The 15,074-nt window shown below is 46.1% G+C and overlaps 4 protein-coding genes across 4 annotated transcripts in view; 3 read left to right on the forward strand and 1 right to left on the reverse strand.

Annotated features, from left to right (window-relative positions):
- RB195_022794 (uncharacterized protein) overlaps positions 1 to 15,074 on the reverse strand; it is a gene marked incomplete at both ends in the record, with an annotated part of 65,596 nt that overhangs the window by 41,706 nt on the left and 8,816 nt on the right. The window contains 4 exons of the mRNA XM_064210022.1: positions 7,723 to 7,902; positions 7,961 to 8,139; positions 14,744 to 14,837; positions 14,890 to 15,008. Of these exons, the coding sequence (XP_064065903.1) occupies positions 7,723 to 7,902; positions 7,961 to 8,139; positions 14,744 to 14,837; positions 14,890 to 15,008 (572 nt within the window). The remainder of the gene's footprint in view (positions 1 to 7,722; positions 7,903 to 7,960; positions 8,140 to 14,743; positions 14,838 to 14,889; positions 15,009 to 15,074) is intronic.
- On the forward strand, positions 10,382 to 11,134 carry RB195_022797 (uncharacterized protein; the record flags this gene model as incomplete). The annotated part of the gene is made up of 1 exon (XM_064210025.1): positions 10,382 to 11,134. One exon carries the CDS (start codon positions 10,382 to 10,384, stop codon positions 11,132 to 11,134), a length of 753 nt encoding a protein of 250 aa, XP_064065906.1.
- On the forward strand, positions 11,274 to 12,357 carry RB195_022798 (uncharacterized protein; the record flags this gene model as incomplete). Its single annotated transcript, XM_064210026.1, has 3 exons — positions 11,274 to 11,647; positions 11,725 to 11,872; positions 11,929 to 12,357. 3 exons carry the CDS (start codon positions 11,274 to 11,276, stop codon positions 12,355 to 12,357), a joined length of 951 nt encoding a protein of 316 aa, XP_064065907.1.
- RB195_022799 (uncharacterized protein) lies at positions 12,374 to 12,982 on the forward strand (the record flags this gene model as incomplete). The annotated part of the gene is made up of 1 exon (XM_064210027.1): positions 12,374 to 12,982. One exon carries the CDS (start codon positions 12,374 to 12,376, stop codon positions 12,980 to 12,982), a length of 609 nt encoding a protein of 202 aa, XP_064065908.1.

Consider the following 15,074-nt stretch of genomic DNA (forward strand, 5'->3'; position numbering starts at 1 on the left):
GTATGCCGTGTTATGAATCATTCATTTTCAATATTTCTTCCATTGAAATTCCTTGAACTGCTTAGTTCTCGATATCCACAACAAATACGCTTTCTTTCGGAAAGAAAAAAAAAACTGCTTACATATGAAATAAGGCATCCTTGTCCAACATCTATTACAAGGGTTGTTCTGATCTTGATGCCCACTTGAAAAAGTTTCATGCAAACTGCGAAAGTTTACTTTCCAAAAAAAAGCACACTCCAGGCTTCGTCTCCTATGTAAAGAACAGACACAAACCCAAAAATCGGTACTTTTTTTATCACTGATCAATCTAGTAACAAATTTTTCATGCCTTTGACCAAGAAAAGGGCTTTAGTGACTACTTCGTAGCGTCTTTTCCGATGAAAACGATCCAACTTCTAAACAAAAAATAAAGATGATCTCCGTAGTGCTCGTTTTATTTTTGGAAATATTTATTCCAATCCGAATGATATTCTTGTCATAAATAAAGACTTCAAAACACCTACAACTTTACATTACGATGGTAGCCCACAAAATGTTGGGAAAAAGTGTGCAAAAACTTTATTTTAGGCCTCGACTCATATTTTCAACATTTCCATGCTCTGGGGGAAAGCTCTAGTGGCAGTGATTATATTATATTATTATAGCTATATACCTTCCTAGGAAACATGAGTTTTTTGCCCGGTACTCCAACAGCAACTGACCTTAATGATACTATACATGACTCGACCATTGCACTAAGGAAACGAAGATCTAACTACGTGATTTACATTTGTTTATTGAAAGCTTTTGATCAAATTTGTCTCTATTTACTTTTAAAACAATTATAAGCTGTTGGCATCCGAGATAAAATATAGGACGGATTAAACTGTACCTGACTTATAGGCACATGAAGGTTAGAATAGGATATGCATATTCTGAAAGATTGCAATGTAAAAATGGAGTTTTACAAGGTGGAGTCCTTTCTTCTTTGTAATTCCTTTTGTATACAGCGAATCTATCAGCTTTTCTTAGAGCACTGGATAACATTACATTATAAATGTATCCATGCGGTCCTATTTGCAGTAAACAGTAGTTCAAACTGTCCTCTGAGAATCCAAATGATATCTCTTAATTAATCCTTGTAAGTGTTCCGTCTTCCACAACGGCTTACTGCCTCAGTGGCGGAGGTGACTCTGGACGTCGAACTTCGATACAAAACGGAGGTTCGTCCTCCGGCAGGGTCTCCTAAGCTGAGAAGGAGTTGACACATTCCGATTTCTCGGAATCGGAAGACTAGCTAAGAGTAAACCACTGCAAAAATCACCACCGTCTTGGCAAAATGTCGCAAGGTGGTTCCCTGATCCATATAGGCGGGGCGACGACCTGTGGTGAAACCTAAGCTGGCTGGGGCAGGGCTGCTTAGTTTTGGGAAAAGTCTTTTTGCCACTCCAGTATATGCACTGCCCCAGTACCCTGCACACTGGGCCCTGCCGTTTTAGACGTCGGACGGTATGGCGACCGGTGGAAGGCGATCAAATCTCAGGATGCTCAGGACGTCTTTGATTCCGGACAAAGGCGACACACGTATGACTCGCCATGGAGATTGTCTCAGATTGTCCAATTACAACGCGAGAACAAAGTCAACAGACGCTGACCTGCATGCCCCTCTCGGAGCTGCAGAGCGTATCAAATTTCACGTGATTGCTCTGCAGAAGACCAAGTGCAGAAGGAGCGACGTACGACAGATGAATGATGGTACACTCGTCATTCGTGGAGAGAAGGTTCCGTCGAGAAAAAAAAGTAGGCGGTGTTGGTTTTGTTGTGTACCGATCTCTCGTCCAGCTTGTCGATTCTCACGAGATCCTGTCACCTCATCTGGCCATTCTTCGCCTCCGCTCTCTGCGCCAAAAATCCATCAGTATCACCAACTGCTACTCACCAACATCAGCAGCTGATGATTCCGAATTGGACGCGTTTTACGAGGAGCTGGAGGAAGTAATCCGCAACGAGAAGTCCTTTTACAAATTCGTTGTCGGAGACTTCAACGCAAAACTAGGAAAGGCCACAGAAGAGGAATACAGGATTGGAAGATTTGGACTAGGGGACCGGAATGAAAATGGCAATCGTCTCGCCGGGCTGTTGTCCGCCGCTCGCCTCTTTCATGGGAACTCTCTTTTCATGAAAAAAAAATCATCGTCGGTGGACATGGGAATCGCCCAGTGGCGCGACTCGTGCGGAGATCGACCACATACTTACCAACCGGAGGTGGTGTCTACTTGACGTCTCAGTAGTACCATCCTTTTGTAGTGGTTCTGATCACCGTCTCCTTCGTGCAAAATACGAATTAGCCACACGATGGAAAAGAACATCAGCTTTCGGCAACGAAGGAGAAACGTACTCGTCTACGACAATTGCGTACTCGAGGATTCCTTGTCCCAAGGTGACTGGCACATCGAGGAGGGCCCAAACGTCGACTACGAGAAACTGCTCAGAAGACTACGAGCCTGTGCTGAGCGTGCCTCGAAGCTGCGCACGACAAACAAAGCCAAAAGACAAGCGAATATAATATTCCATTAGCAGCCTTGCTGAGCGAAGACAGGAATCGCACGTTTTCTCTTAGCGAGATGGAAATCATTACGGAGGTGTTCTATTCGAACCTTTTCCGTCCATCAACTCCTGTATCAAGCTCGATCGTCTCCACTGGTGAAGTTTCACCACGGATTCTCCCTTCGGAAGTACGAGTCGCCATAAAGAGCATGAAACCTGGCACAGCCCCCGGACCTGATTTTATATCAGCAGACTTTCTTCGGGCTGGTGGCCATCCACTTCATGTAATCTTAGCAGCGCACATGACATCCTACCTTCAGAAAGAAAGGATCCCAGACCAGTGAAAAACCTCGCGAACCGTTTTTATCCATAAGAAAAGTGACCTTGATTCAGTCATTCACCAAGATCATCCTCACGCGCATATATAGAACGCTGGATAAAGCCAACCCTCAACAACAAGCTGGATTCCGTCAGGGGTTCACCTGCTTGGACCACATCCAGACCGTGTCGAGGGTCATAGAGGTTTGCCGGGAATAGCGCCTGCCGCTTACTCTAACAAACGAGTCTTTCTTTCGAGCAGTACCAATGAAGCAGAGACGATGCTCAAGGAACTGAATTAAGCAAAAAAGAGAATAGGACTGCGAATAAACAGAAGGAAGACACAGTTCATGAAGAACGCCTACTGCGAAGATGGAGGAGTACAACTTGAAGGCTCCCAAATCGTGGAAACTTCGTCATACGTATACCTCGGACGTTCTATGAACATGGAAAAGGACTTGAAGAACCGAATAGAAGAATGAGAGCAGCATGGGCAGCATTCGCACCCGTCAGGGAAGCTACGGACCAAGATCTTCGAGCCCATCTGTTCGACTCTACAGTTCTTCCAGCGCTCTGTTACGCAGCGGAGACGGGGGCGGTCACCGCTGCCACATCTACGAAGCTACTTACTTCCTAGACTTACTACCCACAGAGCCCTTGAGAGATGTCTTCTGAAGTTTAACCAGCGCACACAACACCTAACCGGTTTTCGCAGCTCCGAATTAAGGGGAAATGTCCCGTCTTCGCGACCCAGCGGAATATATATCGAAAACAAAGCATAGATGGGCCGGTCACATTATGAGAAGAATCGACTACAGATGGACTGAAAGGACGCTAGAGTGAATTCCAAAAGATGCTAAACGCCCTCGAGAGAGACCGCCAAAAAGATGGGTGACGTGTTCGCCACACGGATGGACCAGCTGAAAGCTCAACTGGATACGGATCAAGGACCTCGTCAACGTCACTCACGAAGCTTGAGAACATCTTGGATGACAATGGCGAGGGAACGAAAGGAGTGGAAGAGATGCTGGGGCCCGCACTTCCAGTGAAGACAGCCCTTTTAGTATCTAAGTAAATGTTCCGTAAAGGGGATGATGTCGTCCGCGAAACGAAGGTTCGAAAGGAATCTTCGTTCAACACGTATGTTCCTTCCTTCCCAAGCCAATGACTTCATTATACATCGCAATGGAGCCGTGAACAGCTTCTGCGATACGGTATCGCCTTCTCGTACCCCCTTTTCAATGGGTATGGTGAGGGAGCGGTGCAAAAGCTGTATCGTAGTGGTACATCGATCGTAGCAATTGGCTATGGTCCTCACATACGACGCGTCCACACCTTGATCGACCAGCGCTGACAGTATTGCTGACTTGACAGTTTCTCCGCTGTAGAAGGCTTTCTCGTAGTCGACGAGTTTTACAACAAGAGGCAGGCGGTATACCCAGCAAACCTCTATGACCCTCGACACGGTCTGGATGTGGTCCAAGCAGCTGAACCCTTGGCGTAATCCAGCTTGTTCTTGAGGCTGGGCTTCACCCAGCGCCCAAGATATGCGAGTGAGAATGATCTTGGTGAATGTCACCTCGGGAAAAGGAGTCCTCGAGTATGCAATTGCTTTTCATCCATCGTTGCCGATAGTAGATGTTCTTTTCCATCGTGTGGGTAAGTCGTATTTTCGGACGAAGGAGACGGTGATCAGAGTCCCTGCAAAGTGGTGCTACTACGTCGTCAACGTAGACGTCAGAACGTAAGACGACATCAAGCAGACACCATATTCGGTTTGTGAGTATATGGTCGATCTCCGCAAGAGTCGAGCCATTGAGCGATTCCCATGTCGACCGACGATTATCTTTCTTTATAAAAAGAGAGTTCCCATGAAAGAGGTGAGCGACAGACAACAGCCCGGAGAGACCACTTCCATTTTCATTCTGGTCCAAATCTTCCGATCCTGTATTCCTCTTCTGGAGTCTTTCCTAGTTTTGCGTTGAAGTGTCCCACAAGGAACTTGTAGAAGAACTTCTCGTTGCGGACCACTTCCTCCAGCTCCTCGTAAAACGCGTCCAATTCGGATTCAGCAGCTGCTGATGTTTGTGAGTAGCAGTTGATGACACTGATGGGTTTTCGGCGCAGAGGGCTGAGGCGAAGAATGGTCAGACGAGGTGACAGGATCTCGTGAGAATCGACAAGATGTACGACAGATCGGTTCACAACAATACCGAGATCACCTACATTTCGTGACGGAACGTGCCGCGAATGATGAGCGTATCATCATCCAGCTGCACGTCGCTCCTTCTGTTCTTGGTCTCAAGCGGTGCGATCACTAGGAATTTGATGCCATCTGCAGCTCGGAGAAGAACATGTAGCTTAGCCTCTGAAGACACTGTTCTCGCGTTCTAAGTGCATAGTCTGAGACAATCTCCATGGCGAGTCGTGCGTGTGTCGCCATGATCAAGAGTCGAGGACGTCCTGAGTAGCCTGAGATTTGATTGTCTGCCATCGATCGTCACACCGTCCGACGTCTGGGAGGCAGGGCCCAGTGTGCAGGGTACTGAAGCAGTGAAAATCCTAGAGTAGCAAAAAGACTTCCCAAAACTAAGCAGCCCTGCCATGGCGAGCTTAGGTTTCACCAAAGGTCGTCGTCCTTGCATGTCTTACACGAGGCGGGTGCGGCGCACTCGGTAAGAAGTCCGCTGTGGCCGCATTATCGATGGTTTGAAACCGCCCTGGTGCACATCAGGCTTTTTATCCCACCGAGATCGATAAATTTATACCACATCTGTCTGGGAAGATAAAAACACCGATTTAAAGGGAATCCTCGATAGTTCCTAGGGTCCGTGACGGATAACTTCTTATGGAGGAGAATTATGATAGCGTGTTTCCCTTGTCAGGTATGCTTTTGTCTATCCATATTGATTTTTGCCATCTCACGAATCCCAGGAGGGAGATATTTCAGCCTTTATGCGTTAATCCCGTCGTCTCCACCACAATTCCATTTTTCATCTTTTGGATACAGACCAGAAAATCCGACTCGATCGGTGGTTCCTCGTCAACCGCATATTTCGGTCTATCAATGTGCCCAAGTTCAGGAACTGACGGCGCTTGCCGGTTCGGCAAGGTCTTGAAGTGATCCCTCTAAATTGGGAGGGTTGCTTAACCGACAGCCACTCCACTGGAAGTGTTAAGGACCGGAGAACATCTTTTCATCTCGTCGCCACACTGTTTTAGCAAGGCATAGGCTTTCTGCGGTTTTCCTTTTCCTAGTTGAAATCACCACTACTTGAAAAGGCAAACCTCTCCCGCGGCATTTAAACCGAGTGTTCCCCTTGCAGCGTTCTGGATACACTTTGTGAAGGAATCCGTATCGCAAAGATTCTTCCTGCTCCGTACTCCAACATGAATAGATGCACACTGCCGGAATCTTGTTCTGTATTTTTCGTCTTTCAGACCTGCCACGTCGATTTTCGGTTGAACAAGAACTTCTCGGTTTCTCTTGTGGAACCGTATCTTGAGGCTGAGAAGAACTCTCTGACAAAGGGATGTTCTTCGTCAGAGCGCATTTGAGCTGAAGTTTGAGATTCCTCACTTTCCACTTGCGCTGCTCTTTAGACGTTAAAGGGATGATCATTGTCATGTGAGCTGATGGCGTCGATGATTCGTCTTAAACGTGGAAGTGATGATAAGGGCCGTCTTTTCACATCAGTCGAGCAAACCGTTATTCGACGTGCCATCTGCCGGATAAAACCATTTACCAAGCACATCACATTGTTATTCAAGACCCGTCTTCGCATTTGATTCCAAAAATGGCCACCTGACGTGTATTTTAGACATTAACGCGCTGAGTTAATCATAGAAGGCGTCCTTACTATTGTCTTCAGTGGTTTCCGTGGGTGCGCGGACACTTACGATCCAAAGTCCTCTGCGATTCCGAAGTCGCAGAAAGGTGCATCCAGACGACGTTGATCCAAATTCCTCCACCAGGCTGTTGCAATCGTTCCTCACAACCGCGCAGCCACTTACTTTCCTCTCATCAGCATCGCCGCACTATATGGTAAAATTTTCGATGCTGATGACGGGCTCATCTCTCATGCGTGTTTCCTGCAGTGCAGCAAACGGCACAGAGAGATATCGCAGAAGCCTAGACAGGGCGGTTTGTTGGAGTTCACTCGACAGTGTCCGGCACTTCAGCGTGACGAAATGAATGGTTGTTGCCGAAGATTCCATGCTTCCTTAAGGCAGTTGACTTTCCAGGTTATGGGTTTTGGTGATGTGCTGGGCGACAGCACCTTTTTGCAATGTATAAGAATATTTCGCCATATAACAGTGCGGGTTATATAGCTCGTTTCACAATGGATGGGGATCTTGCTCCATATATCTGTGAACGTTATGTCGCTCGTACGTTCCTGCCGATTGAATATAACGTTACAAAGATGGATATAGCAACAACACGGTTGCAACGATTGCAACAACCAATACAACACGCTTACGCCGATTTTATATAACATTACAAAAATAGATGAAGACTAACAGCGAATTTCATTTGAAAAACGCAACTAAACGACCAAATAACATTTGGCGCAAAATGTGGATAGCCAAAGGGGAGAACTCCATGTCCTAAAAAACGCACCCTTTTTGCGCATGCATTCTAGCCAAATATTTACTACAGGCTTCTTTTTGATTTCGAGGAATCACATCGGGACCCATAATAAAAAAAAAGTTTATAGCGATCCCTAGGACCGCGGGCTACAACGTAGAGAAATAAAAACTTGCTAAATTCTCTGAAAAGACTATATTCACTGCTTCCTTCTTTCTCTGGAAATCACCTCTTGGCCTTGCGCTTGAAGTGTTTTTATGGCCAAAAAAGCAATACATTCACATTACCTGTGATACTTTTACTGCTACAGTTTTTTCGTCCCATTTGTCTAATAACTGTTTGAGGCTGACAACTATCTTCTCATGAACTTGCAGAATTGGAGAAATCTTTCCGAAAACTAGAAGAACGTCAGCTTTTTCCATCACTGTATCGCCTCGTTCTATTGCGCTTTCCAGTTCTTTTTTTACCTATAACAAAATTGTAATGAACTGGTCTATATTTACAATACGTCTTCACAAAACATACACTTTCCAGCAGTTTGAGCGCTTTCAAATAAGAGAATTCTGTCTCGAGCATCTCAGTGCAAACATAGTGTGCCTTCGTGATCGTCATGGAAGTGTCCTTATTTTGTGCTTCGACAGAAGACTGAGTGCATTTCGGCAACAAATTATGACCACTCGTTTCATCAACAACATTGGTACCACCTAAAAATAGGAGAAATACCAATTGTTAAAACAATTCGCAAGTGTACGACATCTTAAAAAAAGAACAACTACAAGCATTCCCGTTTTAAGGGAAAAGCCTAGTTACTCGTAAATCTCAGAAGATGCTAGCAGTTGGCTGATAAATCGCGTCCTGAAAAAAGCCAATAAGTTGCAGATAAAATCTCGTGCGTGTCAATTCACTTGGGAGGCGCCAACGCGCTTTACTGCAATTGGTTTTGGAACGCATATTGGCCTATGCAATAACTTGCGGGGATCAGCCGATAATCAAATCACTGTTTTAATCTTCCTAGACAAGTCTGCTCACAATTTAATGATCCGGAGGAGAGCGGCATGACTGGCACTAAGGCAGTTGGAAACTATTGACCGTGCGGCCACAGCGGACCTCTTGCTGGCTGCGCTACGCCCGCCCTAAGTAGTAACAAGAAGTGAAAAATAGTGGCAAAAGCTAGCAAAAGTAACGTTAGAACTTTTTTCCTGCACTACACTTGAAAGTGTGTACTAGGGACGCTCCACGCTACATTTGGCTACCAGCAGAGTTCACAACTGCGCGGGCAGCTCTGTGGATTGGTAGTTATTGAACATTCACTGCGAGATTAAGAGTAGGGTACGCCGCCATTCAAAAAGGGTAAAAAGACGAGTTAGTAGCTGGCATTGATACGTTCATTCAGTCACGAAGGATAGTTGGGACAGGTAACAATGCATAGAGAGACAAAAAGAAGGGAGAGGTTATTTTTCGAATGGAAACGAGAGGCTAACCCTCATCAGAGGTAATGTGGAGGTACTAAAAGTGAAATAGTGATAAGCTCATCGGACTCATCGGACAAAGCGGCATCATTGTGAACAAAATAGAATTAGGATTGGAGGAGCTAGAAGTGGCAAAACTATTTCTACCGCCTTGTTGTCCTTACCTCATACCCTAACCGTGCTCCTTTCATCTCGTGCAGGCGAGGATGCTGTGAAGGTGGTTAGATCGAGAACACACTGATCAGTAATATATTGAGTCCCTGGTGCATCTCTAGTCACAAAGAATGTCGGAATTTTCGTGTCAGTGCAAAACATGTGTTTGCAGCACCGACCGAACGCCGACCGCTGCTGGACAGCCGCTTCCACATGCGAGAAGCGCAGACTGGCGGCTCAGAATCACATTCAACAGTTGACATCGACTAGAAATCGTTGAGGAAATGCCCGGATCATTATCGGCCCACGTTATCACATCAGCTTTCTGCTCTTCTACATATATAATCGAGTCAAAACGACATGAAGCACGGACAGTTGCGTAAGCGACTGCGCTCGAAGCGGTACGGTGGAGAAAGCGGTTGGAATAGAGGTGGGAACATGGCGAACTGCAATGATGAGTGGCGGTAGCTAAAATCCTCACACATTGATCCTTCACCGTTTTGACCTTTTTCGACGATGCTAGCTTGATGCTGAAAACTAGTACTTCTCACTTCGGTACTTAGCGTGTCCGTTCGTTAAGCTTCCGTTTCAGTCGGTCAAAGAATCTCGAAATCCGCTGGAATTTTCAAACCTGAAAAGATGAAAGGTAACAAATCCTCAACGATTTCTAGTCGATATGAGTTGCTGAACGCGACTCTGAGTCGTCAATTTGCGCTTCTCGGCGGTCTAATCTTTTCAGCGGATATACAGTGACCCAAGGATCTCCCTCACTAGAGGGATCACACCCATTTAGTCGCGAGGCTACGTGGCGCGTCCCCGTGTGGCTGATAGGGGACCGCGGACTGAAGGCGATCGCGGACTGATTGCGGACGACCTTGTGCTTTAACAGAGACGGGTGGATTCAGGGGATCATCTCCCTGTTTCTGCTGTGCCAGGATCGGCTCATAATACTACCGTAACCCGCACGTCGCTCCGACCAAAAAACTGCAATCAAGTGACTGCGGGGTGCAAGGGAGGCGGTTAGGAGTAGCCTCCAACAAATAAGCTCCACATGTCCATTCCGGAAGAACGCAGCGTTCTCCAAAAACCTCATGGGACTAGAGGCTTGCAACCTGCCCATGGGTTTTAAAATTTTACGCACGTCACAGTAACAGAAAAGAGTCTCCTGATTCCGGAGGAAAGCCTGGTACGGTAGCGCCAGAAAAGACGGGGCTGCAGGAGTCATATAGGCTACCGAAGCGGAAATAGAAAAGGATGACGATCTGTACTTATAATGTACATATAATTACGTACGCTTGCATCGGAAGCGGCCATCGAAGATCTAATGATGCAAGCCAAGAAGATTAACTACGACGTCATCGGACTGACCGAGACGAGGCGACGTCACCCTCTCAACGCCGTACATGAAAGTGGAAAAGAATTGTTTCTAGGAACATGCAACAGTAGGGGAGTTTTTAGAGCTGGCGTCCTCGTCAACACGAGTATCGCACAGAACATGGACTCTTTCGAACAACTTACGACCCGAATCGGACGTCTGCGGATGAGTAGACGTGGTCCAACACCAGCTTTGCCTATCTTCGTCGTTTACGCTCCAGCATCGAGCTACGAAGAAGATGTCCAAGTTTTCTATATGGATCTGGAGAAGTTCTACCAAAAAGATCATGCCTTTTACAACTTTATAATTGGCGATTTCAACGCCAAATTGGCCCAAGAAGAACGCCTGAGAAAATTCGCTTCGGGACCCACGGCCTACAATCGAATGAACAGGGGAAGAGGCTCTCAGAAGTTCACAGAGCGAAATCCCAGAACTATCATTAACTGGGATCTCTTCGCTACGCTAGCCGGCTTTCGGGAAGATTCCGCAATTCACAACATCGACGAGGAGTATGGCCGGCTCGGTGAACACCTTCACGACTGCACGAAGAAGGCTGAGAGTTTTAAAACCGCCAAAAGACGCCTTTCTCTCGAAACTCTTGAGCTGATACGCCAGCGTAGAGCAGCACGAGCCGCAGGGAAACAAGAACTCACGTCCGAACTCGCAAGGCTTTGCAGAGAGGCGATAAAAGGAAGACCTTGAGGAGAGAAGAGCAGAAGTGCTGGCTGAAGCTGCACAGGCGGGTAGCATTGGTTATTTCCGTCGAGACTTCGCCAGTCGCAAGAAAAGGAAGACTGCTCTCCGGAACTCGAAGGAAATAACCATTGCATCGAGAAGGGGAATGGAGAAAATCATCTACAACTTCTACTCTGATCTCTTCGACAGCCATATCCATTTGCCTCCTCACCATCTAAGGGAAGACGGACATGTCATTTCAGAAGTTCTCGCGTCCGAAGTACGACATGCTATCATGTCGGTAATAAATCGTACAGCACCCGGTCCTGACAGAATAAGACCCGAACACTTGAAGGACCTTCCGCCAGTACTCATCAACACCCTGGCGAGGCTCTTTACACGTTACCTGTCGGAATGCAAAGTTTCTAAACAGTGGAAGACCAGCAAGGCTGTGTTGCTGTATAAAATGGAGATCCATATGACATCGACAACCATCGCCCAATCTGCTTACTCTTCGTCATCTACAAGCTCTTTACAAAAGTGATCTTTAATAGGATCGAAAAAGTCTTGGATGAAGGACAACCATGCGAGCAAGCAGGGTTTCGGAAAGGATTCAGCACGATTGACCACATTCACACTGTTTCGAAACTCATCGAGGTATCACGCGAATACAAGATGCCGCTCTGTCCCACCTTCATCGACTTGACGAAGGCCTTCGACTCAGTTGAGACGGAAGCGGTCATGGAAGCCTTGGACAACCAAGGCGTCCCTACTCAGTACATAAAGGGACTTCGAGAGTTGTACAGTAACTTCACGACCAGAATTTCGACATTCTACAAGAATATATCATCATTGACGTGAAGAGGGTGGTCCGACAGGGTGATACAATCTCACCCAAAATATTCACCGCCACCCTCGAGACCGCATTGCGAAAATTGGAATGGGACGACGTGGGGGTGAAGGTTGATGGTCGGCAGCTATACCATTTGCGCTTTGCTGATGACATCGTACTGATAACACCTAGCATCAGCCAAGCGAAACGAATGCCTACCGAATTCGACGAAACATGTGGATGCATCGGTCTTCAGCTGAATCTGCAACGGATGAGTCTCGGATGCCCCATTCACGCTCAACGGAACGAACATATCCGAATGCACCAGTTACGTTTGTCTGGGTTGGGAAATAAACACGAAGAACAACCAGCTCCCCGAGCTGGGCAAGAGGAGACGAGCGGCTTGGGGAGCGTATAAGAGCGTCGAGGATGTAATGAAGAAGACCAGGAACACCCGGCTCCGTGCTCACCTCTTCAACACCACCGTACTTCTTGCTTTGACCTATGCTTCGGAAACCTGGGCATTTCGCAAGCAGGAAGAAAACGCGGTGAGCATAATTGAACGCGCAATTGAGAGAGTGATGCTAGGGGTATCCCACTTCACGCAAGTGAGGGACGGGATTCGAAGTTCTCTCCTGCGTCAGCGATCAAAGACTAGAGATGCCGCCGCGTTTGCCGAGGAAAGTAAAATAAGGTGGACCGGACACGTTATGCGCTTTAACGATAGCCGTTGGACCAGAGCCGTGAACGACTGGGTTCCCCACGATATTGAGCGCACTAGAGGAAGACCGCCGACCCTATGGTCAGATTTCTTCACGAAGTCCTTCAAAGTAAATTATGATGCCCTTTGTGTCCCACGCGAAAAGAGGAACCACTGGGCGACTCTGGCACGCGATCGGAGTGGAAGAATTACTGGCGCCCGCGCGACCAGTTCCAGGATCAACGGGAGTCAAGGTGATCAAGGTGATACAATGACGGTTGGCGTTTTAAGTATCTGTGCAAAACATCTGCTTGCAAGCGGAATAGATCCTGTGACAATGTGAACAGAAGTGCACCACGAACACAGCACAACTCGTCACGCCACTGTTATTCTATCGTACCCCCGACGAAATTCCACCGCATATTCACTATATCGAATAAATGTAAGACCATATTTTAAGAGAGGTACCAACATACGGTTAGAAGCACCACAATGTTTGCTGCACCCGTTAAATTATATCCACATTTGGAGTTAGATCCATCTAAATTAGAGAACTAGCCGTAAACCGCAAACATCCATCTGTCTTCTTTCAGCTCAACAGCAGCTAAAGTAATCTCACTGAAATGAACATCACATTCATCGTCTCTCAATTTCCATTGCCTCCATTTTAGAAAAAAAGTCGTACATGCCTTCTCATCCAACTTGGCACAGCTAAACAAGAAATTTCAAGGTTGTGGACAGAAACTGGTTGCATTGACAACGATGAGAACGACACGATAAATGTCCAAATAACAGTCGTACCCACGTCATGCCTACGCCAAGTCAAATCAAGAGAGGTGATGACAAAATTGAAGAAATGGAAGAATTTTGTGAGTGTAAAATCAAAAATCGTGCGTGTGTAGGCATGAAAGGCAGAAATTTCTTGGTTGAGCCAGCTTCCAGGCAATTAAATAAGTGAAATGAACTACGAAAATGCTTTTCTGAAAGCTTCCAACCAACAACACAAAGGTGCGGAAAAAAGAGTGATGATGTAGAAGAGATGATGTGTCATTTAAGGGTGATCTAAGTCGAGTTCGTTTTCTAAAAGGAGCGGCAAACAACCAACAAACGCAGAAGGGTCCAACTCCACTCGTGGTTATCGAATGCGCACTAATCCGATATAAGAGTCCCCTCAAATGACCATTGATAGAAATAATTTGCTCGTTAATTCCAATACTTGTTCGCCGCGTGCGTATCATTAGATACCCGCATCCGCCGCAACAACCTACCCTTAGGCGAAAAGACTGGCGATCGCTAATTGCCCCGCGCAGCAGTTAATAGCGTCAGCAGAGCATTTCGCCGCGTTTGCCTCATGCCCCGCCCATCACATCGTCCATCTTCGGCCCTCATCGTCTAATGAGATGCGAAACATGCCGCACATGAGCATGCTATCTCTGGCATTGTTCTGTACGGAGAATCGATAGCTTACGTATAGAGATACATCAAACGATCGAAATCCCAGAAATAAGGAATAAAACGTTTCATTTGTGTAAAACAAACAAATCGAAACTTTTACAAACCATTGCAGTATCTTACGTGCATGAAATACTCTGTATACATACGAATATATCTATATCTTCCATATCCTTCTTCAATCACGAATCTACGTCTTCCAACGACCAGGTTCTCGGTTCCACACTTCTCAACTTTTATTTTGGAACGTTCTCAGCTTCCTTCATATTTTTTGATGCATTGTTCTTGTACAAATCTTCTACGTTTTGCTTCATTTCTATCATTTTCATTTTCTACGTTTTTTCCACTTTCTACGTTGATAGGTTATTGCTTTTTTTGTTCTTTGAACCTTCCTAAAAGTCACCCTTATCGTATTCAGCTGCAGATAATGGGCTACTGGACGTTGTCGTGTTTAAACCTGACAAAATTCGAATTTTATACCGTTACAGGCAAGCACGGCAAGGTTAATCCGGTTAGTAGCAATTGTGAAAAAAGTGGTAAACTTCGCGTGAGCGCCTATACAGCTGTGGCTGCAGCGCCGAGCAGCGTATTAGTTCTGAACTACCTTTGGAAAAACACGACCGCTTCATCACAGTAAGAACCAAAGACTGACCAGTAGTAGCAACCGGTGATCGGATTCTTCTGACAAAAGGTGCATAAGCATCTTCATTAGCGCAATACTGTATGCTGATACTAGTCCAGACCCACTAAAACAATACAAACAGTACAGAAAATTTTTAAAGCCAGGGTCACACCTACCTCGGCTGTGACAACACGTTGATTACTTGCAATGGATAAACTATCAAGGAATTTGCATTCATTCGCAAAATTAACAACCAAGTGAGTAGCGCTCGATAGGTCATTGGTAACTGCTCCTTCTAAACATTTAACTTGCATAATGGATGCAGCTACAGACAATGAAGGGACCAAGTAAAAGTAAAAAA

This window comes from Necator americanus, chromosome X, assembly GCF_031761385.1.
Source record: "Necator americanus strain Aroian chromosome X, whole genome shotgun sequence".
NCBI lineage: Eukaryota > Metazoa > Nematoda > Chromadorea > Rhabditida > Ancylostomatidae > Necator > Necator americanus.